The 24,054-nt window shown below is 37.7% G+C and overlaps 1 protein-coding gene across 4 annotated transcripts in view; it reads right to left on the bottom strand.

The window, feature by feature from the left end:
* The window catches only part of LOC121390356, a 161,492-nt gene that overhangs the window by 3,462 nt on the left and 133,976 nt on the right, over positions 1-24,054 (bottom strand). For all 4 annotated transcript variants that reach the window (XM_041522149.1, XM_041522148.1, XM_041522150.1 and 1 more), the window contains exons 3-8: positions 17,949-18,057; positions 10,963-11,123; positions 9,132-9,210; positions 7,321-7,397; positions 1,984-2,232; positions 457-582 (exon numbers count right to left, since the gene is read on the bottom strand). In XM_041522149.1, coding sequence (XP_041378083.1) covers positions 457-582; positions 1,984-2,232; positions 7,321-7,397; positions 9,132-9,210; positions 10,963-11,123; positions 17,949-18,057 — 801 coding nt within the window. The remainder of the gene's footprint in view (positions 1-456; positions 583-1,983; positions 2,233-7,320; positions 7,398-9,131; positions 9,211-10,962; positions 11,124-17,948; positions 18,058-24,054) is intronic.

Genomic DNA, 24,054 nt, shown 5'->3' on the forward strand with positions numbered 1-24,054 from the left:
CTCGTCTATAGGATGGGTGCAAACTCTCAGGAGATCCTTTAAAGGATGTTACATCCTTTTTGCACGGACTTGAGATGCCTGCCACTCCCAAGACTAGGTTAATACAGAGACTGAGTGTAGGATGGACGTGCCTGACTCGATTGGATATAGGCCGCTTAATATGTCCCGGGTCAGATTTCTGGCTATCCAGAGATCGACCCCGTGACAAACATGCTCGAAACCTTAGTGGTATGTGAGCAGACTAAACATTACCTGAACTGCTTAATAGAGTTACTGGAACTGGTTTAATAAATAGACTGGTACAATAAACAGATTGGTATATCTTGTCTGTACATATAAAAGATCCCTTACTAATAATGGAAAAATGTAGTGGGTTTCTTGTCCTATGACTATATGTCAAAACAAACTTTAACATTTAACTTTGTCTTGGTTTAACAACAACTGATAACCACTCACCTTTGTATTTCTCCACTAGCACCTCGTATTTGCCAGCCTGATAGTGAGACCTGAACAGCTCCTGGGCTAACGTCCACAGCTGTTTGTCTATCCGGTTCTCTATTGTTGGGCAGGCCTCTCCTAGAACTGAAAGAGAAAGTTTCGTTTTAGAAACTATTGTAGTACTTACTGTATGTGGACTCTATCCACTATATTCCACAGTATTGACAGAAATCACTTTCAAGGATTGGTTGAAATCAAATTTATTTATGTCTTCAACAATCGGTTCAACAGTATTTATGTCTTCATGAATTGGTTGAAATCTTATTTATTTAATTCTTAATGACTGTCGTATTTTCTACATTCACAGAAATGGACTAAAATCATTAATCCCATATTACGAATAATTTGCTGAAACTGGATTTTTTACTTTTCTAATAATTAGCTGAATTTCTAAACGTGATTAAAATCAGTTATTATAGATGGTGATTCAAATGTTGAAGACTATGATACTTATCAACAAATGTTTTTAGTATGTATTAATAATATGTTTATTTATTTTACACCTGATTTATGTACAGATGTACACCCGACCCCCCAAAACCTACACCTGTGTCCGTTAGGTATAATTTGTCTTACAAATCATTGTTTAAGAACGTATCCAACTTGATATCGCTCCTTACAGATACGTTTTGAAACAACTCATTGTAAGATAAATGTCATCTAACGAACACGTATATATGTTGACAATGGTATACAAAAGTCTATCTTGGATACTCTACAAAACTGAGGTAGATGACATATATAAATCATTATCCATTCAAAGACGTATCTCTGGCAAAATAGTGATTGATTCTATTAATCTCTATCTAGTACCTTGTCTATAAGAGGACAGCCATTTAACGAGGAGATCCTTCATTGGACAATACAACCGTATGGCCACCACAAAGAGGATTGCCACTCCCAGACTAGTTTACTAAATCAAATAGGCACAGGACGCACGACAGAGATCAGTGGCATAAAAACAGCTGTGACGAATTGCTCTCATGAATCACCGTCATTTCAGTGATAATATCAATATATAGAGGATATTTCATGGTTTTTTTTTGTCAAATATGATTTATATCTCATCGAGTTTGCAAGCATATGTCACGAGTCGCTCTTGCGTGATGAGTGTGATATGATTGCAAACTTCACGAGATGAGATATACATCATATTTGACCCAAAAACCCAGGAAATCTTCTATTTATTATATAACTTTTGGCAATTTATTTTTTAAATGCCAGCAGCAAAATAGTTCAGGCTTTCTTACAGTGAAGATAACACTTTCTACAGTGACGATAACACATTTTAGAGTGAAATAGTGAAGTTTTCACTCTAAAATCTGTTATCGTCACTGAGTGACTGATAACACTTTTATTTCATTGATATTTTAAAATATTTCACTAAAATGTTATAAAATAAAGGTGAGCATATCTTACCCCACCAGTGGCACCCATCATTTAAAACAAATCCCCATAATCAAATAAATCCTCAAGATCGTGTACCTTTTTTACACAAAGCGTTGTCTTTCTCACACTTCTCCAAGATCTTCTTCTTCAATTCCTCCAGCTGGTCCGGCGTCAGGGGCCGCTCCAGGTACTTCCGGCGGAAGCGACGTTTGCGCATGTACAGAAGCAGCATTACAATCAACACGACGATGAGCAGCGCTCCCACGACGCCGGCGGCGATGTATGCGGCTCTCACAGCCTTGTCGTCGTCAGCCGGCGCGATGATGCTGCTGCAGTCGTTGATGTCTGTTCAGGTAATGGAAACACAGAGGTGAAGTAAGAGATATAATATCACTAGTGCTTTACCTAGCTTGTTTCAGCCCTGAGATTAAATGTGTATGCCTTTGTCAATAATTAATTATAAAACTGTCTTATTTATTTATTTATTATTAATTAATAAAATATCCCTTTTATACATTTTGCTTATTCATTTATAAAAGCAAACACTTTAATTACATTTATTTTTATTCCAAGGAATTTTTTGTCTTTAATAAAAAAAACATGTGCCTTAAAATTTATCCAAAAGTGTTTTAGTCTACCACGCTTTGCCAAAGTTCTAGGGAAAACACTGTGTCCCTGTAGATGTTAATGTGATTGTACTGAGTTTTCAAATTATTTGTTACGATGATGTCGACCACACACTTTTTAACGAATACATATTAAATATATAAAACAATTAAAGAGACATTCCCGATTTTGCTGCATTGTAAGATGTTTCCGACTAATAAAATATTTCTACTATTAAGCTTACATATTAAATATATATCTTGTTTAGAATATCAGTGTCTGTATATTCAATGTGTTTCTGGTTGTTTTAATATTTTATTTTATTATTATTAAAACAAATTATTGTCCCAGAAGAATACGTAGTGTTCGGGTTGGGGCCCTAAATCACTACTACAATACATAGCATATATATATATATTAGTAGTAACATATACAGGCAATTACATAGACATATCTAGTATGAAGAAATATTCTTTAAACTCCTCTAGGGCACTGAAGAAAGAGAAAAAAGAAAAGAAAAAAAAGAAGAAAGAAATAAGAAACGAAAGAAGGAACAGAGTTACTTCGTGCATAATTGCGCATATATGACAGTATATTCACAGAGATATCCACATACATAAATGCATACACATATATATTATACATGTACATATATTCACAGATGTACCCACATCTACCAGAAATATGTACGGAAGAGATGAAATTAAAAGTATTATATTTGTTCTAAAATGCAGTCTGAATTTTGTTTTCAAACAAGCTGTTTCCATGTCTAGATTATCTTTAAGTCTCAATAAAATAGTGTTTGCCAAGTTGCCCATTCATTATTAAATACATCGTATTTACAAGTTTTTAAAAGAATATATCTTTCAATTTCAAATTTATGTTGCATTATGCCATGCACAGCGTTAATACTTAAACATTTCTTTTGTATTTTCATACTGTATATGTTACAGTCAATCTGTGAAATCAGTCATTACGCGTAATGCCTAAAAAAATCAGTCACTTCGCGAAGTTCCTGTGACCACCACGCAATACGCGAAATGACTGAAAATCCCAGGCATTACACGAAATGACTGAAAATCATGACCAGACATCACACAGAATGACTAAAGTGATTCACGTCTTATTACTGACACTTGTATACAGGCTTTTGGTCTTAAAAGTTGATAAAATAATATTTTAAGAACATAAGAACTTTATTGATTGTATGATTTAAAATACTACTTAACATGAATTATTTATTATTATACAATAACTAAATTAAAGCATTGTATATTTGTTTACTAACAAATTAATGTTTATGTGGTTTAATAATAGTTAAACAAACAACAAAGAATCTGCTGTATTATTGATGTCTTTTCATCCCTGATTAGTTGTAATCACATATTTGAACTAAGGGATTAGAAGAGGCCACTGCAAGAATTGCAGTGGCCTCTTCTAATCCTTGCAGTGGCCTCTTCTAATCCCTTAGTACAAATATATGATTACAACACCATATGACTTTCATCTTTATAAAACTAAACATGTTTGTGGGGTTTACTCATAAGTTCTTCTGTTGTAACCAGTGCATGATGTCAGAGTCCTGATTCTGTGTAATGTCTGGTCATGATTTTCAGTCATTTCGCGTATTGCCTGGTGGTCACAGGAACTTCGCGAAGTGACTGATTTTTTTAGGCATTACGCGTAATGACTGATTTCACAGATTGACTATAACATATATATATAATATTTTATATTAATTATTAACCAGTTTATAAAATCGCTTTTATTATTATTTATCAAACCAAACATTATAATTTTATTAAAATGAATTATAGTTCCTGTTCGAGTAAATATCCAATCTGTTACTGCTTCCCATAAAGTGTGTACCTTATCGCAATCGAAAATTATTACAGAAGTTACATATATCAGAATCAGTGTAGTTAATCTTGTATAGAAAAGTATTAGTAGCTAATATGTTACACAGTAATCTATACTGAAAGCATCGAAGGCTAGAAACTTTCATACATCGAAATGGTAAAGCATAATATTTTTCCCAATCAGTTTGTTCAAACAAAAAGCCTTCATTACTATATTGTATCTGTCCTTTTGGCTTTACATACTGAAAGTTTAAAATGTCATACATATCTCTGCACCCTTTTTTACTTTTTAATAATAGTTGCAGTTTTAAAGGGTATATAGGTTTTTCACTGTGTTAAAATGATCAGTCTTTTAACTGATCTAATTTATATATAAATGATTTGACAGCATTTATTAATGATCCATAGTTGATAAAATTTGTAGTTATATGGTATTTTTCAACACACTGGTCATATATTTACAAGAAAAAAAAATTTCGTCTAATAAATCGTTTAGAAAAATAATGCTTTTACCAATATAGGTTTTATACAAAAATGGTTTATGATCTATTAATATTTTACTGTTAAGCCATATATTTGTTCCAAGTATATCTTCTACATTATTAAGGTCGTTTTAATATTTGTAAGAAGCCCAAACTGGATTTTGTACGTACGAAAAAATCTTTTTTAGGAAATAAAATGAAATTTAACCTAGTACAAATATTAGAATGATCAGAAACACGTTTAATATATAGCCACTAATATTTTAGGCAGAAAAATATATTTGATATGTAATTTCAGTCGTTAAAAAGTCTCTGTTAGTCGATAACATCTTAAACATTGCAGCAAACTCAGGAATGTCCCTTTAATACAATATTAGTGGTTTTATACTAAACATGTTTCTGATCGTCCTAATGTTTATACTAGGTCAAACATAATTTTATTTACTAATATATATATGTTTTCGTACGTACGAAATTATCTGGAGACCAAATCCAGTTTGGGCTACTCAGAAATAGTAGGCCGGTTAGAAACACATTGAATATACAAGCCCGTAGGTAGCAGGGGGCAAGGGAGGCAGTTGCCCCCCCCCCCCCCCGAAAAAAATCGGAAAGCACTATAGAAACTTAAATGAGTTTTTAGACTATTAACTACTCAGTGCCCCCCCCCCCCCTCTTAAAAAAAAAAAAAAAAAAAAAAAAAAATCCTAGCTACGGCCCTGATATACAGACAGAGATCTTCTAAACAAGAAAATATGTAATTTTATCAGTAAAATACATCTTTCAACGCAGCAAACGCAGGATAGCCCCTTAACATGTGTAATACCCATAGCATATTATACATACTCAACAAATGAAACGTTTGTCTAAGTTGATTAATCGTTATTTTAAGAGCCGATGTCAAAAGTTTCAAAACCGTAATGCTGTAAAGCTGGTAGGTGCAGGGATCGCATCTAGCAAAACCGTAATGCTGTAAAGCTGGTAGGTGCAGGGATCGCATTTAGCAAAACCGTAATGCTGTAAAGCTGGTAGGTGCAGGGATCGCATCTAGTAAAACCGTAAAGCTGGTAGGTGCAGGGATCGCATCTAGTAAAACCGTAATGCTGTAAAGCTGGTAGGTGCAGGGATCGCATCTAGTAAAACCGTAATGCTGTAAAGCTGGTAGGTGCAGGGATCGCATCTAGCAAAACCGTAATGCTGTAAAGCTGGTAGGTGCAGGGATCGCATCTAGTAAAACCGTAATGCTGTAAAGCTGGTAGGTGCAGGGATCGCATCTAACAAAACCGTAAAGCTGGTAGGTGCAGGGATCGCATCTAACAAAACGGAATTCTATCAGCCCAGGGCCCAATTTCACAAAACATCTTAAGTCTAATTTGGCACGTAAATCTACGACTAAACCACAATTTTTATCACTATTACAGTACAACAAATATAGTTAAAAGTACATATATTTCATTTTCTTTTGTCCTTAAACAAAATGCTCCATCTTCTGTAATGATGCAGATTTCTTCGTGAAATAGAAACACATGAAATGTATGCCTGGTATAACTGCTAGTCGCAGACGTACACTTACGATGTTTTGTGAAATAGGCACTAGAAGTAAAGTGTAAGGCCACCGCCACACCGATTTCGCTCTCTCTAACAACTACGGTAACCCCTAACCCACTTTCCTGGACAAACAGTCCACATGTTGAGTTGTTTCCAGAATAGCGTGCTTCAAACGGAATTGAATATAAGTGCGAAAGTTCAAACTAAAGTTATAATGAAATCTAAATTCCGTAATGAATAGGGGGTTGATCTAGTAATGTACAATGTGGACGTGTGCTGGAAGTTCCGTTTTACTCCTATCCATTGCTAGAATTATATTTGTGGTATGAGTGGTGTGCCTGGGTCATCTGCCACACAATCCCAAGACTAACGAAAATATAACCGACTTCCTCAAATATATATATTTTTCTAATTGATTATTAATGTTTTCCCCGTTATTAATAGGCATTTAATTTTTTTTTTTAATGAACATACAAGTAACAAAAATATTTGTTTATCGGTTTTCCGTCTTTGTCGGCCTCTCCCCCATGCTTCCTCTCTTTCTTTCTGTCTAACCAACTCTCTACACATCCCTCCCGTCCGTCTGTGTGTGTGTGTGTCTGTCTCTGTCACGACATTCTTACATCACGCACGTTTCCAATAACACTCGAGTATTTACAATATAATTATTCACCCACACATTTAGCACCAAATGTCAATAAAAACAAACATTACATTAAACAATCGAACAGTCGATGTATTGCAAACCTAAAATAAAACATCACACAAAACATATCATTATTTATTTATTCCACCTAAACCGAGCATTACGATCGCGTTCCACAGAAATCACATGCAAAACCAATATTACCGTGTTTACTGTAAGATAAGACGATATTGTTTTAACATGTTTCAACGCAGACATATTAGTTTAACCGAACCTAAAGCAAGGCGACATTTACCTCGAACTGGCGGCCCGCAAATATTGTCAAACGTTCCGTTGCTCTTTGTTTTCGTGCACCTGCCCTCCTTCTCACAGCTGTCAATGGAAACAAAGACCGATTAATGGCAATAATCAACGACACGCTGTCCATTAGCAGAGATAATACGGCAGGAACCCAACAGCTGTTTATGCGATTAGTAAGAAATGAGCTGTGTACCTGTGGAATGTATTGAGTTGAAAATGAGCAGTTCATGGCTAAAGGTTATGAACATTATATATGTGTTATTGTTGGCATTGTATATTATACAGAATAACTGGTTACTGTCTTACTAGCATAGAGCTATTAAAAACACCAGGTGATACCAAATTCGTTAAATTTCAGGGTCTTGCCCATGGACTATAAGATATCAGCTTTAGCCTGCGAAGGTTAAAATGGCGAATTCGCCATTGGAGCTAAGAAAAATAAAGTTTAAAGTTTGTTTTGTTTAAAGATACCACTAGAGCACATTGATTTATTATTTGGTAATTGTGACATAGTCTTAGAAAGGAAACCGGCACATTTTTCCATTAGTAGCATAAGCTGAGAAAAGACATTTCGTATAGTACAATTTCGCTGAAAATTAAACCCAAAAAGCTAATGTAAATATAGAGAAAAACAAAAACATTATATTCAAATAATTTTATTAACACAAAATGATTGTTTTGATTAACAACATCACTAGAGCACATTGATTTATTAATCATCGACTATTTAATTGGATGTCAAACATTAGGAAACCAGCTACATATTTCCTAATGCAGCAAGGGATCTTTTATATGCACTTTCCCACAGACAGGAAAACACATACCACAGCCTTTGACCAGTTATGGTGCACTGTTTGGAACGAGAAAAAAAAAACCCCGGTTGAATGGATCCTCCGAGATGGTTCGATCCTGCGACGCAAGCACCTCAAGCGAGCTCTCATTCGATTGAGATAAACCCCGCCCCCGATTATATATAAACATAAAAAAAGTACACTAAAGTCCTTGATTTATAGAAGCCAACAGTTAGCGACACAGAATTTAAAATTGTAATACGTTACTTAAGAGCCATTATAATAGGAACAAAGCAACATTATAATATTATTGCGAAATAGAATTCTGAGTTTTCCTTTTGTCAAACCGAGCACGTAGCAATAAATGTGCCCCACTTGTTCGTGCGACAACAGATGCCGCAGTGTGATGTATTGTTAAGGAAATATTTAATGCCAAATGATTAACGACCGTAACTAAGACGACATATGGGTGGTTACGGACAATAATATTGTATTTCTAGACATCGTGCGATGTATTATGTAAAACTAGATATACATAATGTAAAATTAAATTAAAAGTACTTCGCTTTCGAAATAATTACAGAAATATTTTGTCAAATACTCATTATACTTATAGCTCTCTGCTTGACAGGCACTACTCTTAAAGTGACAGACCCTAGTTTTTAAACACTATGACGTAGTTTTCACTATCGTGAGCCGTTTTTGATCATTTAAATTTGATGTTATTTACATTGTGTTGTTTAGAATACTGATTTTCGTATATCTGAAGTGTTTCTGGTAACCCTGGTATACATAATACCCCGAAATAAACCTTTCATAATATATTATAAAAAAACACGTGGCTCTGAGAAGTAACGGTTAACAAGGCAAGCTGTAGTCTATTTAGAGAGCATTTCTTGTATGAACATCACAGACTTAAAACCAACAACTATAGCTTTAGCTAACTCTTGTATTTTTCCTTTCAATGTATATATATATATATATATATATATATATAAATATATAAAATACTTACTTTCTTAGAGGTTTACACTTTTGAAATCTGTCTTTAACATCTGAATACATATTCTTCTCCAAGCAGTACGTACAGACTCCTAAAAATCACAAACACAAATTAAAAACAGTGGAAAATATTGATTACATTTCACGGACAGGCGTTTTTCAACCAACAACTACACATGTATTGAGCTAACTAAACAGTAAACTGAATGTTTATAAAAATTATATTATTTTATACACCACAAATGGACTCTCCTGCATATAAACATTGTAACATGGTTTTGACCAACAGTTAGTTTGTTTAACAACGCCACTACAGCACATTGATATATTAATCATCGGCCACCGCATGTCAAACATTTGGTCATTTTGACATGTAATTTTAGAGAGGAAAGTCGCTACATTTTCCCATTAGTAGCAAGGGATCTATTATACGCACCATCCCATCAGACAGGATAGCACATACCACGGCCTTTGATATACCAATATTGGTGCACTGGCTCGAACGACCACATTGGACATTTTTTTTTGGTTTAGACAATTTTCACATATGTATAGTATTTCCTTGAACATTATTAAAATGTGGTTGATTTAAGGAATATTTTATTAGCCAAAGACTAAATGTTGTAGCGAATGTGCATAAAAATTAGGAATTGGCTCATTTAGCAATGCACAGGGTTAGCCCAGTTTTTGGTAATTCAAATTACATATATTTTGTTCTTTAGAAAACCAATGTCTGTATATCCAATGCGATCGCGGTCGTGTGCTGATATTTGTAGCAGTGACCGAGTCATTTTTTATTTACTTCGTAATATATATTTGTTTCGTACGTACTGAATTAATGAATGGTAAAATCTGATTTGGGCTACTACAAGGAAGCAAATGTTATACTTAACGACGCACTCAACACATTTTATTTACGATTATAAGGCGTCAGACATATGGTTAAGGACCACATAGAAATTGAGGGAGGAAACCCGCTGTCGCCACATCATGGGCTATTCTATTCCTATTAGCAGCAAGGGATCTTTTGTATGCACTCTCTCATAGACAGGATAGCACATACCATGGCCTTTGATGTACCAGTCATGGTGCATTGGCTGGAGCGAGAAATAGCCCAATGGGCACACTTACGGGGATCGATCCCAAACAGACCGCACATCAAGCGAGCGCTTCACCACTGGGTTACGTCTCGACCACAGGGCTACTACAAAGCACTAGGACGACAACAAACAAGTTTTAAATAGAGATATTGATATTGTAAAGAGGTATATATCTTTAGTATGTAATTGTAGTCATCACGAAGGATCTGTTGGATGAAAACATGTTACCATGGCAGCTAACTAAGGACAGTCCCTTTAAACAAATGATCTTTATTTTCTTTAAAATAGGGGAAACCAGGAAAGGCAAGGAACGATGGAACAAAAAGTTACAGTTTGTTTTGTTTAACGACACCACTAGAGCATATTAATTTATTAATCATCAGCTATTGGATGTTAAACATTTGGTCTTTTTGACATATCGTCTTAGAGAGGAAACCTGCTACATTATTTTCCATTAGTAGCAAGGGATAATTTTTTATGCGCCATCCCACAGACAGGATAGTACACACCACAGCCATTAATATATACAAGTCGTGGTGCACTGGCTGCAACGAGAAATGGCCAAATGGGCCCATCGACGGGGATAGATCCCAAACCGACAGTGTATCAAGCGAGCGCTTTACCACTGAGATACCTCACGCCCCCCTTTTTTAATTGATTGATAACTAATTTAACGTGCTCACATACCACTAGGGTTTCGAACACACCTTTTTCACTCCTTTTAAATAGATAAAAAGTACCTACCGAAGAGTCCCTGTCCGTAACCCTTGTTACACACTCTGTTTGGTACGCATGCGCGCTGGTCTTCGTTTTCAAAATGGTAGCCCTTGAAACACTGGCAGTCAGCATTCTTAATCTTGCTGCCATAATCCTTGTACTCCATGTAATGTTGCGTACAGGCTCGCCTGGAACGAAACGAAAAGAAACACAAATCAAAACAACATAGGAAGGAAGGAAATGGTTTATTTAACGACGCACTCAACACGGGCGAGACGTAGCCCAGTGGTAAAGCGCTCGCTTGATGCGCGGTCAGTTTGGGATCGACCCCCATCAGTGGGCCCATTGGGCTATTTCTCGCTCCATCCAGTGCACCACGACTGGTACATCAAAGGCCGTGGTATGTGCTATCCTGTCTATGGCATGGTGCATATAAAAGATCCCTTGCTGCTAATCGAAAAAGAGTAGCCCATGAAGTGGCGACAGCGGGTTTCCTCCCTCAATATCTGTGTGGTCCTTAACCATATTTCCGATGCCATATTACCGTAAATAAAATGTGTTGAGTGCGTCGTTAAATAAAAAATTTTATTTCCTTTCTTAACATTTCTGTACAACGAAGAGTCGAAAGGATAGGTTTTATTCTGAAGTCTCAACCATAATACTCTAATACTCTTAAGTCTCAACCAAAATACTCTAATACTCTTTAAGTCTCAACCATAATACTGTAATACTCTTAAGTCTCAACCAAAATACTCTAATACTCTTAAGTCTCAAGCATAATACTCTAATACTCTTAAGTCTCAAGCATAATACTCTAATACTCTTAACAGCATACGAGGTACGTTTTGACACCCCCCCCCCCCCCCCCCCCAGACGTATCTAATTGTAACAAATAAGTTTAAGTTTACCTGACAGTGGCAACCTTTGAGTTAAAATAATAAATAACTATGTAATATCAATAACTTTAGTACATGTAATATTAATACATAATAACAAAAATAAAGTAAAATAAATAACTTTAATACATAATAACAAAAATAAAATAAATAAATAATTAATTAAATAAACCTACTAATTGTGATTTAGTTTCTTGTTTTCATCTGTGGAGTTTATATGCTTTTTGTTTCTTTTCTTTATTGTTTAACTAGTTTTTTTGGTTTGTTTTGTTGTTACATTCACGTCAATCTTAACACACTTATTTGCATCTGTTAATTAACAATCCTATAAGTAATCCATTCCACTCGGTATGATGCCCGAGAAGAAGTAGCGCTAACTCCCATCACTTTTTTTAAAAAGACACTCGAAAGGTCAGATTTAAATTGATCATGCTGGCTCAACCGGCATCCGATGTATTTAAAGTAACATTTCCCCTTTTATTAACTTTTTTCCTCCGGACATCACAGGCGCTGTGTCCGTCTCCGGTCGTCAAGATATTGCGCGTCTATAGATTTCCCCAACATCTATCAGATCTTCGCGACTTTGTGTAAATGGCTCCTCTCGAAGAATCGCGCAAACTTTCTAGATTCCAATCGACCCCCCATGGCCCAGCAAACACGCCGATTCAACAAAAACGCGGCCGAAAATTCAATAAAGACTCGATATAATTCGGAACCGCAGCTCGGAAACCTAAGATATGTTCCTTTGGTGTCGAATTAACAAAGATGTGAGTAAGGTCGGCCATTTGTAATCACTAAGTAATCGAATAAAAACACGCCACGTGGACAAACCTGCTTTTATCAATCACGTCGGGCTTCACCCAGACACGTTTATCACGGACAGAGGGAAAATAACGAGAAATTAATTTTTGTTTCTTCAATATTGCGCCGCCAGTCTGGGCGCACTCAATAGGGGATTCGTTTCGGATGAGGCATCATGAGCATATGTTATTTGGAATGCCTGACGCATCGTCCATATTGCGTGGAATGCGTGACGAGACTTTCATACTGCCTGGAATGCGTGACTCATCGTCCATATTGCGTGGAATGCGCGACGCGTCGTCCATATTGGCTAAAATGCGTGACGCGTCGTCCATATTGCCTGGAATGCGTGACTCATCTTCCATATTGCGTGGAATGCGCGACGCGTCGACCATATTGCCTAGAATGCGTGACTCATCGTCCATATTGCGTGGAATGCGCAACGCGTCGTCCATATTGGCTGGAAAGCGTGACACGTCTTCCATATTGGTGGAAATGCGCGACGCGTCGTTCATATTGGCGGAAATGTGTCACGCATCGTCCACATTGCCTGGAATGCGTGACGAAGGGTACTACAAAGTTAAATGGGAACCAGAGGCATGGTGGCCTCAATACTGTACTTTCCCGAAAATAATTGACCGCCATGTAGATAACCAGCCCTCATTAGCCGAGGCTATACACACGGTCGACATGTTTATAGCCACGCCTGTGACAAGTAACAGAGATGGCAGCCTACATTACGGTTGTATTTATGGAATTCACCTTTGTTACACAACCGGCCTCGGTGGCGTCGTGGCAGGCCATCGGTCTACAGGCTGGTAGGTACTGGGTTCGGATCCCAGTCGAGGCATGGGATTTTTAATCGAGATACCGACTCCAAACCCTGAGTGAGTGCTCCGCAAGGCTCAATGGGTAGGTGTAAACCACTTGCACCGACCAGTGATCCATAACTGGTTCAACAAAGGCCATGGTTTGTGCTATCCTGCCTGTGGGAAGCGCAAATAAAAGATCCCTTGCTGTCTGTCGTAAAAAAGAGTAGCCTACGTGGCGACAGCGGGTTTCCTCTAAAAACAGTGTCAGAATGACCATATGTTTGACGTCCAATAGCCGATGATAAGATAAAAAATCAATGTGCTCTAGCGGCGTCGTTAAATAAAACAAACTTTACTTTACTTTGTTACACAATATTTAGCCCTATGTGTGTATCGTAGTCCACTGAAGATGTTTGTTTTGTTTAACGACACCACCAGAGCACATTGATTAATTAATCATCGGCTATTGGATGTCAGACATTTGGTAACTGACTCGTAGTCATCAGAAGAATCCAGCTACATTTTTTCTAATGCAGCAAGGGATCTATTATATGCACTTTCCCACAGACAGGAAAACACATGGGTTTTTTTTGCATCTTATATTATAGATGGAATCTAAGAAAGGAAAAGAAAAGACTTTGCGTCTCGTCCCAAGCATAAGAGAAAAGACCCAATCAGCACTTTTCCACACTGACAACACTCGAAATTCATTTGTGGAATAAGAAAGGAAATATTTTATTTAACGACGCACTCGACACATTTTATTTACGGTTATGTGGCGTCGGATATATGATTAAGGACCACACAGATATTGAGAGAGAAAACCCGCAGTCGCCACTTAATGGGCTGCCCTTTTCGATTAGCAGCAAGGGATCATTTTTATGCACCATCCCACACAGGATGGTACATACCACGGCCTTATTTACACTTGTTGTGTGTACCGGCTGGAACGAGAAACATCCCAATGGGCCCACTGACGGGAATCGATCCTAGATCTATCGCGCATTAGGCGAGCGGTGTACCACTGAGCTACGTCCCGCCCTTTGCGGAAAAAGACGCAATGTTCGAGTCAGGAAGCAAACACTGACGAGTGAGCGGTTCTAGACGGCTTGTACCGACAGAAACTGTACTCTAATTATATGCTAATTTAAGCCAATCCCTGACCAATCAATACTCGTGCTGGTGTTGAGATGCGAACACTGTACCTACCAGCGTCAAGTCCGATGTCTTAATATTTAAACCAAACCCTAACACTAACCCAGTTCAGGAAAGAAGTTCATTTAAAAACGAGAGAGAGAGAGAGAGAGAGAGAGAGAGAGAGAGAGAGAGAGAGAGAGAGAGAGAGAGAGAGAGAGAGAGAGAGAGAGAGAGAGAGAGAGAGAGAGAGAGAGAGAGAGAGAGAGAGAGAGAGAGAGATAGAGATAGAGATAGAGATAGAGAGATAGAGAGATAGATAGAGAGATAGATAGATATATAGAGAGATAGAGAGAGAGAGAGAGAGATAGAGAGATAGAGAGTGAGAGAGAGAGAGAGAGAGAGAAAGAGAGGGTGAAAGGGAGGGGGGAGAGGGAGGGGAGAGCGGAGGGGGATATTAATTAAGGTTCAAGCACGCTGTCCTCAGTTATCTGGACTGCTCGTATCATTCATCCGCAACTGTGTACAGTGCCAGTGGTCACCGTTTTTACAAGGCGACACTGGTATCGCTTTAAAGGTAAATGTCAGAGCGAAGTCAAGTTGATCAAGGCAAAATTTTGGCTCACTTCGCCCGCTGGCATGGGGCCTGCGTATGATTAGCTGTTAGTCGTTTAGCACTGAGCTGTGTTGCTTTCTTACGCGTTGTCACATTGCATAAACAAACAAAAAATATGCAGGTTCTAGTTTTGGGTCAGCAAAAATTTCGCCAATTTTATAGATATCCAGTTTTTTTTTTTTAACAAAATATCAGTTACATGAAAGTACTAAGCCAAATTAAAATAAAAAATCGCCAATTCTTTTTAAAATTCGCAATTAGCGCATCTGGGGAGTGTCATAGCTAGCGAGCTCTGAAAATGTTCGTTCATTTCAACTTATTTTCGTGCTTATATCCAATTACGGTTCAAGCACGCTGTCCTGGACACAGACCTCAGCTATCTGGGCTATCTATGCTGTCTGTCCAGGGTTAGTTGTTAGTGGAAAAACAAAAGAGGATATAGTGGTCTTACACCTACCCATTGAGTCGTTAAAAACTCGCTTTGTATTGGGTGGTAGCCGGTACCGGGCTGGGAACCCAGTACCTACCAGCCTTATGTCCGATGGCCTAACCACGACACCACCGAAGCCGGTGCGGTGCAATGTATTCTTAAAGATGGCGTCGCGTCTTGAGAATGTGTTCAACTATCAGTTACATGTACGAGTCTGGTGATTTATAAAAGCGGGCTTTCTTCTTATCGATCATCGCTGGCGTATCGATTCTCGCCGAGCGCACGGAAAGCCAACAAACACCATCCCGACGCGCTGGCGTTATCCGCGGCACACAAGACCGGATGCACTTAATTCCACGTGGAAGGAAACGGTTGTGAAATGGCGCATGATTTCACGACCAGATCAATACGCCGGTGTCGGAACTGGCCGGCGTAAAGCACCTTTTAACGAGGGGCTCCGTTCGAATGACAGTTCGGAGCAGAATCCAGATCGAGTTTTCTAGCCGACAAGGTGCGGATCAGTCGGGCTTTAGGGGATAATTGAACTAATGGTCCCCCCTTTTCCCCTAGATGAGATTGGTGCGTTTGTAAATGGAAACTGGGGAGCGCGCCAGTGGAGGATCAGATAAAAAGCCTAGAGGGATTACAGTCGCTTGTAAACTGACGCTCGGTTCAAATGGCCTCCTGAGGCGAAATTATTGATAGCCTTTCCCTTTTCCCTTTTTATTTTTTGTTGTTGTTTTGTTGTTGGTTTAAAAAAGGGGGTTTGGAAGTGGTGGTGGTGTTTTTCTTATTTTTTGTTTTTTAATAATAAAAAAATGGGGGAGGTGTGTTTGGCGGAGGTGGTATATACATGGATAAAAAGAAAATTTTAAAATGAAATTGGGGAATATAGCACAAGTGGATCATGATGGTCACTCAATGTTTTATTATAGGACGTCACCAAGAATTTGTTTATTTTATTTTTATTTTACAATACTCATCTTTTGATTAGATATGAAAATACTGTTTCTTGAGTATAGTGTTCTTGCCCTACCCAAAAGTTTGGCATTTAAAACGAATTCAGCCACTTGCAAAATACGATTTTAGAGGTATTATTCTACCTGATCAAGCTATCAACACGATCCTTGCACTGTCACTGCAGCCGGTTACCTAAGATGAGCTGAGCTATCGATGACGTCGCACACACAAAAAGGTCAATATCCATAGCAATAAGCTTCTTAAATCTTTATGACTATTCCTGCCAAAAGACTTTATTTATCCGTTAATCTTCGCGGAGATTCGCAAGTAGTTGCAGATTGATGAAATATTTGAGAGCTGGTATTTTCGTCTTGTTCGCTACCACGTGTATTGATTGGTAACTGCCTGTTTGAGCAGGCCCTTTGGGACACAGGGGTGGCTCAGACCAAGGTGGATCCACAGGAAGGAACCAGGGGGAGTGATCTCCCATAAACAAGTAATTAAAGTACCATTGTTTGTTACAGTTTCGTTTTACAACTTTTATTCAAGGGATTCGATCCATGTGCCCTCTTACCCTTGGTCCCCTCCTTTAAATACGTCCTGGGTCCTCCCTTGAATGGATGTCTGACCTTACACCCTCAAATATTATATTTACTAACGTTTTGATAACAGAAACATTTTTTTTCCAGTTATAGATTACATTTTTGTGGTTTGGTAGTGACGGCCCAATTAAAAACACAGGGTTTCTGCCAGACGGTAAAATGGGTATGGCGCCATACCTAACATTTTTGCAGATTTTATTATTTTTGAGTTTACTTTTTGACTCTTTATCATTACTGTATGATTTTATGATTTTATTAACCCTAACTCTAAACGTAAACCATTTTCTTTCCGGGGGAGACCCCCATACCCCTGTTGCATTCAGCAAATACATTGTAAATATTCAATTTCATAGCGCCATACCCAAAACTTTCTTTCTGGCAGAAACACTGAAAATCGTATTTTTTTCTAGTGTCAATTATGGTAGCTTACGAACGGTGTAGTTGATGATGAACCTACAACATAACATTTACCAGATTCACATATGGCTCCCATTAAATTTAAAATCCGATCTATAGGTATAATAATTTTCATAATTAGGGGTTTCTTGCTTTTTATCATCTCTACAAACACAAACTCACCACTAAATATGTTCTCCATGTAAACTTGGCCAGATTACTGCCACTCTTGTATGACGGTGAAGAAACGCGCATACAGGTTAGTATCGTTATTTTAAACGAGGTGTTGGGAAGTCATTAAGCAAACACTGATTCTTTTTTCTTGTTCTGTAAGACAAAGAAGCGCAACAAAAGCGAATTACTTACCGGAGACGACACCTGTCACCCAGTCTATTTTCGTTGGGTTGAAAAGCGATCTCGGAACATTGTTTGCAGTAGTAGCCATCTTCGCTTTTACATTTTGTCATTTCATGTCCTGGAAAAAACAACAACAAAAAAACCCACCATTAGTTAAAAGTTTGTTTTGTTTAACGATATCACTAGGGCACTTTGATTACGAAAGAAATGTTTTATTTAACGACGCACTTAACACATTTTATTTACGGTTATATGGCGTCAGACATAGGGTTAAGGACCACAGATATTGAGTGAAGAAATCCGCTGTCGCCATTTCATGGGCTACTCTTTTCGATTAGCAGCAAGGGATCTTTTATATGCATCATCCCGTAGACAGGATAGTACATACCATGGCCTTTGATATACCAGTCGTGGCGCACTGGCTGGAGTGAGAAATAGCCCAATGGGCCCACCGATGAGGATCGATCCCAAACCGACTGCGCATCAAGCGAGCGTTGTACCACTGGGCTACATCCCGCCCCCCTCGGCTATTGGATGTCAGACATTTTGACACAGTCGTCAGAGGAAACCCGCTACATTTTCTTCATGCAGCAAGGAATCTTTTATATGCACTTTCTAACAAACAAGAAAACACATACCACGGTCTTTGACCAATTGTGGTGCACTGATTAGAACGAGAAAACCCCACCATTAGAGTCTTAAGTATAAATGTAATAACATTATATTCAGTTAAAAGTTTGTTTAACGACACCACTAGAGAAAATTGATTTATTAATCATCGGCTGTTGGATGTCAAACATTGGGTAATTTTCACATGTCTTAAGAAAGGAAATCCGCTATATTTTTCCACAAGTAGCAAGGGATCTTTTATACGCGCCATCACATAGACAGGATAGCACATACCAGTATTTGATGTACCAGTCGTAGTGCACTGGCTGTAACGAGAAATAGCCCAGTGGGCCACCGACGATTTTAATGACCGTTGCTCTTAAAAGAAAAGCTAAATTCTGTGTCTACTAGTTGTGAATTTAGATCGCCCCACTCGATCTTCCCCCTTCTAATTCGTTTGTTACAATAATAAAACATGTATGCATATATAAAAATGTATGCAGTGTTGTTAGCATTATGGATACAGCTCTAGATTGTTGCAGAACTGTACAACGTTCTAAGAAAAGGAAAATGGTATACACAATTATGGCTATAAGGATTGTAAGAAAAATGAAATTTTCTTTTCTTTTATATTAATTAAAAATAACTGTATGCTGAGCTTTGTAAAAAGTAATAATAAATAACCCGCGTTTTTTTTTAAAAAGTACTTTTTAAAATAATAAAAATATAAAATATAACTTGATAAAATAGAACACAAGTTCATTAAGGAACTAGTACAATCAACGAAATCCCCCTAGAAGCAAAGTATCAAATAACCCCGGTTAATTAACCATTACATAATTGACAGTGGCTGTTGGGAAAATATTATCATTGTCCGTCTTCGTACGTCGAACACGTCTCCGGAGATTACCGAACCCGATAATCATTGCCTCGGGCCTCTCCGCATCTCGCCTAAACAGGCGTGGACTACACAATTATCGAGAAAGTGCTTCTATATTGGGAGAGAAATAATGGGATTCCAAACGTAATTCGAGACCAGATGTAGCCAATTACGACAACCGCGTCGCAATTTAACCAGAGGACGTCTCGCGCAACGTTAAAATAGGACGTACTAGTATATTAAAACCAGCAGGACTACGTCTGACGTCAGTTGTCGTGACCTACTTTAATCGCGCATCTGTGTCACCTACATTTGTTAAAAATGCGCTGTCCGACCCATACTGTAATTCAAGATCTTTTGTAAGAACGAATAAAATTTAAATTTATGACCAATACTGTAATTCGAAACATTGTGTAACAACGAATACGATTGGTTCGCTATTAAAATTGGACTGCGTTCAGTCGGAACTGAGAAACGTCTTCTAGACTGATTGACGCGTTTCACGTTAAACCGAATTACCACATCGGGCACTGTGGGCAGGACGTAGCCCAGTGGTAAAGCGATCGCCAGGATTGTGGTCGAGGATCGATCCTCGTCAGTGGGGTTGAACTATTTCTCGTTCCAGCCAGTATACCACGACATATATATCAAAAGCAGTTGTATGTGCTATTCTGTCTGTGGAATGGTGCATATAAAAGATCCCTTGATGCTAATTTTAAAATATGACAGTATGTCAGAATTACCAAACGTTTGAGATCCAATAGCCGATGATGAATAAATCAGTGTGCTCTAGTGGTGTCGTTAAACAAAACAAACTTTAACGTTTCAACGCTGTCTCTGACAGTCCATCTCTGTCTGACCATGTTTGTATATCTGTCTCTCTGTCTGGCTAGCTGTCTGTATCAAAACAAACTTGTTTAATATCGGGAAGCAGTTAGAACAATCGCGAACGTTAGCGTCGTTCGCGGTCTCTGAACGCAGGGATGGCGCAATAAATTACCAGTTTACCGGCCACTAATTTCCGAACGTGAAGTATGTCATAACTTAAACAAATGATAATAAAACTTAACTGGCGGCGCCCTTCTAATTATTGCTATCTAGAACACTGGAAACACATAGATTAGAATAGAATAGATGTTTCGCAACACCCCAACACGAAAAATACATCGGCTATTGGGTGTCAAACACTGGAAATATGTGCGACTACGGTGCTTTCTTTCTCTTCTCTCCCATGTTGAGAAAAATATCGATAAACCAAACAGTCGTAGTTTAAAATGCGCCGTCATCAAACAAGTATTCTAATTATCTCCCTTTATTTCCTATGACATTTTATAACCCCAGTACCAGTGGAACTGCACTGGTTGATGTAATTACACGTATATCAAACACTTGCTGTATAGGTCAGTAGGTCAGATGGCTCAACAGTGCGTCATTATCAATAACAACCGCCGAGGATGGCAAAAAAAAAAGAAGAAAAAAAAGAAAAAAAGAAAAAAAAGAGAATATTAATAGCAGAAAACATTAACTTCCACTAAAGGGATTCGAACCAGTGACTGCGTAAGTGTCCAGCAATCCACTGAGACAATATGGAAATTTTCACAAGTTAAGAAGGCTAAAAAGTTCAAAGTTTGTTTTACGACACCACTAGAGCACACTGCTTTATTAATACTCGGCATGGATATCACACATTTGGTAATTGTAACAGAGGAAACCCTCTGCATTTTTCCATTAGTAGAAAGAGATCTTTTATATGCGTCAAAACCACATACAGGATAGCACATACCACGGCCTTTGATATACCAGTCGTGGTGTACTGACCAGAGCAAGAACTAGCCAAATGGGCCCACATACGGGGATCGATCCCAGACCGACCATCAAAACACGCCAAGAAGACCAGAGGCCTATTTCACAAAACATCGTAAGTTTACGTCTGTGATTAGCAGTTATACCAGGCATACTTTTACAAGTGTTCGGCATCTATTTCACGAAGAAATTTACATCATGACAAAAGATGGGGCATTTTAAGGAGAAAAGAAAATGATATATATATACTTCTAACTATATTTGTTGTACTATAATAGTAATAACAATTGTGGTTTAGTCGTAGATTTACGTTTACATGCAAAACTAGGCTTACGATGTTTTGTGAAATTGACCCAGCATTTTAAGAAGGATCATTTTATACCAACACTATATTAATACAGACCTGTCCCAGTTGTTTAATCTAGTGTCGGGTGTTACTTTAAACTGCTCTTACCCCAACACACACACCCATTGCATCAGAGAAGATTCCACCACTGACGGAGATCTGGATGCGATATGTATACAACAAGATTTCCAAAACCCAAGTTATTTTCGCCTTTCAGTTCTACAAATTATTGCATTGATGAACTGTTTTCATAAATGATACCTATCGAGGCGTTTGTCATAATAATATTACATTATATTATTAAAGGGACATTCCTGAGTTTGCTGCATCGTAAGATGTTTCCGACTAACAAAACATTTCTACGATTAAACTTACATATTAAATATATTTTCTTGTTTAGAATATCAGTGTCTGTATATCTGATGTGTTTCTGGTCGTCTTAATATTTGTAAGAAGCCCAAACTGGATTTCGTACATACGAAAAAAAAAATATTTTCGGAAATAAAATAAATTTTATCCAGTAGAAATATTAGAACGATCAGAAACATATTTAATATATAGCCACTAATATTTTATGCAGAAAAATATATTTGATATTTAATTACAATCGTTAAAAAAAGAGTCTCTTTTAGTCGATAACGTCTTAAACATTGCAGCAAACTCAGGAATATCCCTTTAATAAAGCTAGATATGACCAGTGCTATGCACGGGAAAGTTTAGATGGCGTGTGGTAGCCTTAAACTCGACTTACACCCCAAAATACGACCGTCGTGTAGATAACGACTTCTGTGTTACGTTACAAAGATGGCGGCTTCCATTGCCGGCGTATTTATGGAAATCATCTTTGAACGCAACATTTACCACGATGTGTGTACAGTAGTCAACTAGACTGGACCGCAAAACGATGATTGCGAAGTACGTCATCGAGTAATTACCAGGAAGGCTGTCGGCAGTACAAACAAGCATTCTGAGAGTACTGCTAAAGCAATACGTGTCCCCTACCAGGCCGACATTTTTGTCTGGTAAATTGCCATGAATGTTGAACGTGATTTGTAAGAGAACATGATAAACATGTATACAAATTTCATCTCAATATCTCCAGGCATTGCCAAAAACGGTCCGGAAAACAACTCTTTGTATTATCTAAGTTCAAGGGCTACAACTCTTGTCAAAAATGGGCAAATTGCCATTAAAGTTAAACGTAATCTGTAACAGAACATGATATAGTTATATACAAAATTTCATCTCAGTATCTTCAGGCAGTGCCAAAAAGGGTCAGAGAATCGACTTTTCGTATCTCCAAAGTTCAGTGGCCCCTAACGTCAAAACATCGTCATGAAATTCAACCTTGATTTGTAATAGGACACGATAAAAGCTATACACAAAATTGCAGCTCAGTATATTGAGGCATTGTAAAACGAATTCGGAAAACACATTTTTGTATCTCATAAGTTCAAGGGCCATAACTCTGTGATAAATGAGTAAATCTTGATGACAGTCAAACATGATCTACAATAGTACATGCTAAAGCCATACAAAAAAAAAAGCTCAATATCTCAGTTGTAAATAAACATCCGGGAAACTACAAATATGACAGACGGACGGACAGACAGACAGATAGAGATGAAACCTATAGTCCCCTCCGGTTGGACCGATAGTGGACTAATAACATAATATTATAGGAACGATTGAAAACTGTAAAAACATCCCAGCATATTATTTTATAGACTATTAATAAAATACCAAACGCGCCCCTTACATTCCACGGTACATTAAGGTCTCACCAACCTGTTTATTACGGGTGTATACCCACAACAATAGTTCTTTGTCTTGCCCACCTACTGATAATGCGTGAAGTTAGAAAACGTAACTGAAAAAAAAGCTTCTTTCAAGTTTAATAGACCGAACACAAGCGTGGCACAGTCTATTATCTCACAGCCCCAGGCGGCGTAATGATGCGCGGGACGCGGTTTAACAGGTTATTATTATTATTTTTTTAATAATACGAGAGGCCTTTTCTTCTTTCCTTTTTTTTTTCTTTTTTTTACCCAGCTGTTAGTTGATGCATAGGAATTTTAGCATCTTTGAAGAGAGAAAAAAAAAAAGTAGAAGGAGGAGAAATAGAAGTAGTAAATAATAATCGTAAAGATGTTTTTCGAATTTATCATCCAGTTTTTCTTTCGATGATTAATAGGATTTGTGTGTGTGTTTGTGTGAAGACTTTAACATGTGTTTGTAAACATGTCTCGATTAAGACCTCCCAAGCATGCTGAACTGATGCATGTATTAAAGTTTTGTAACAAGAAAAAGAAGGAAGAAAATATTTGCTTAACAACACCTCAGCACTTTTTAAACTGCGGCTGTTTGGTGTATGATACGTGGTTATATCCAATGATTGGTCGAAAGAGACGGTCACAGACGAATCCAACTGCTGTTGGACAAAAACAGCAAAATACATGTATCTTTATATACATGTA

The sequence above is a fragment of the Gigantopelta aegis genome, chromosome 15 (assembly GCF_016097555.1).
Source record: "Gigantopelta aegis isolate Gae_Host chromosome 15, Gae_host_genome, whole genome shotgun sequence".
In the NCBI taxonomy this organism is placed as follows: Eukaryota; Metazoa; Mollusca; class Gastropoda; order Neomphalida; family Peltospiridae; genus Gigantopelta; species Gigantopelta aegis.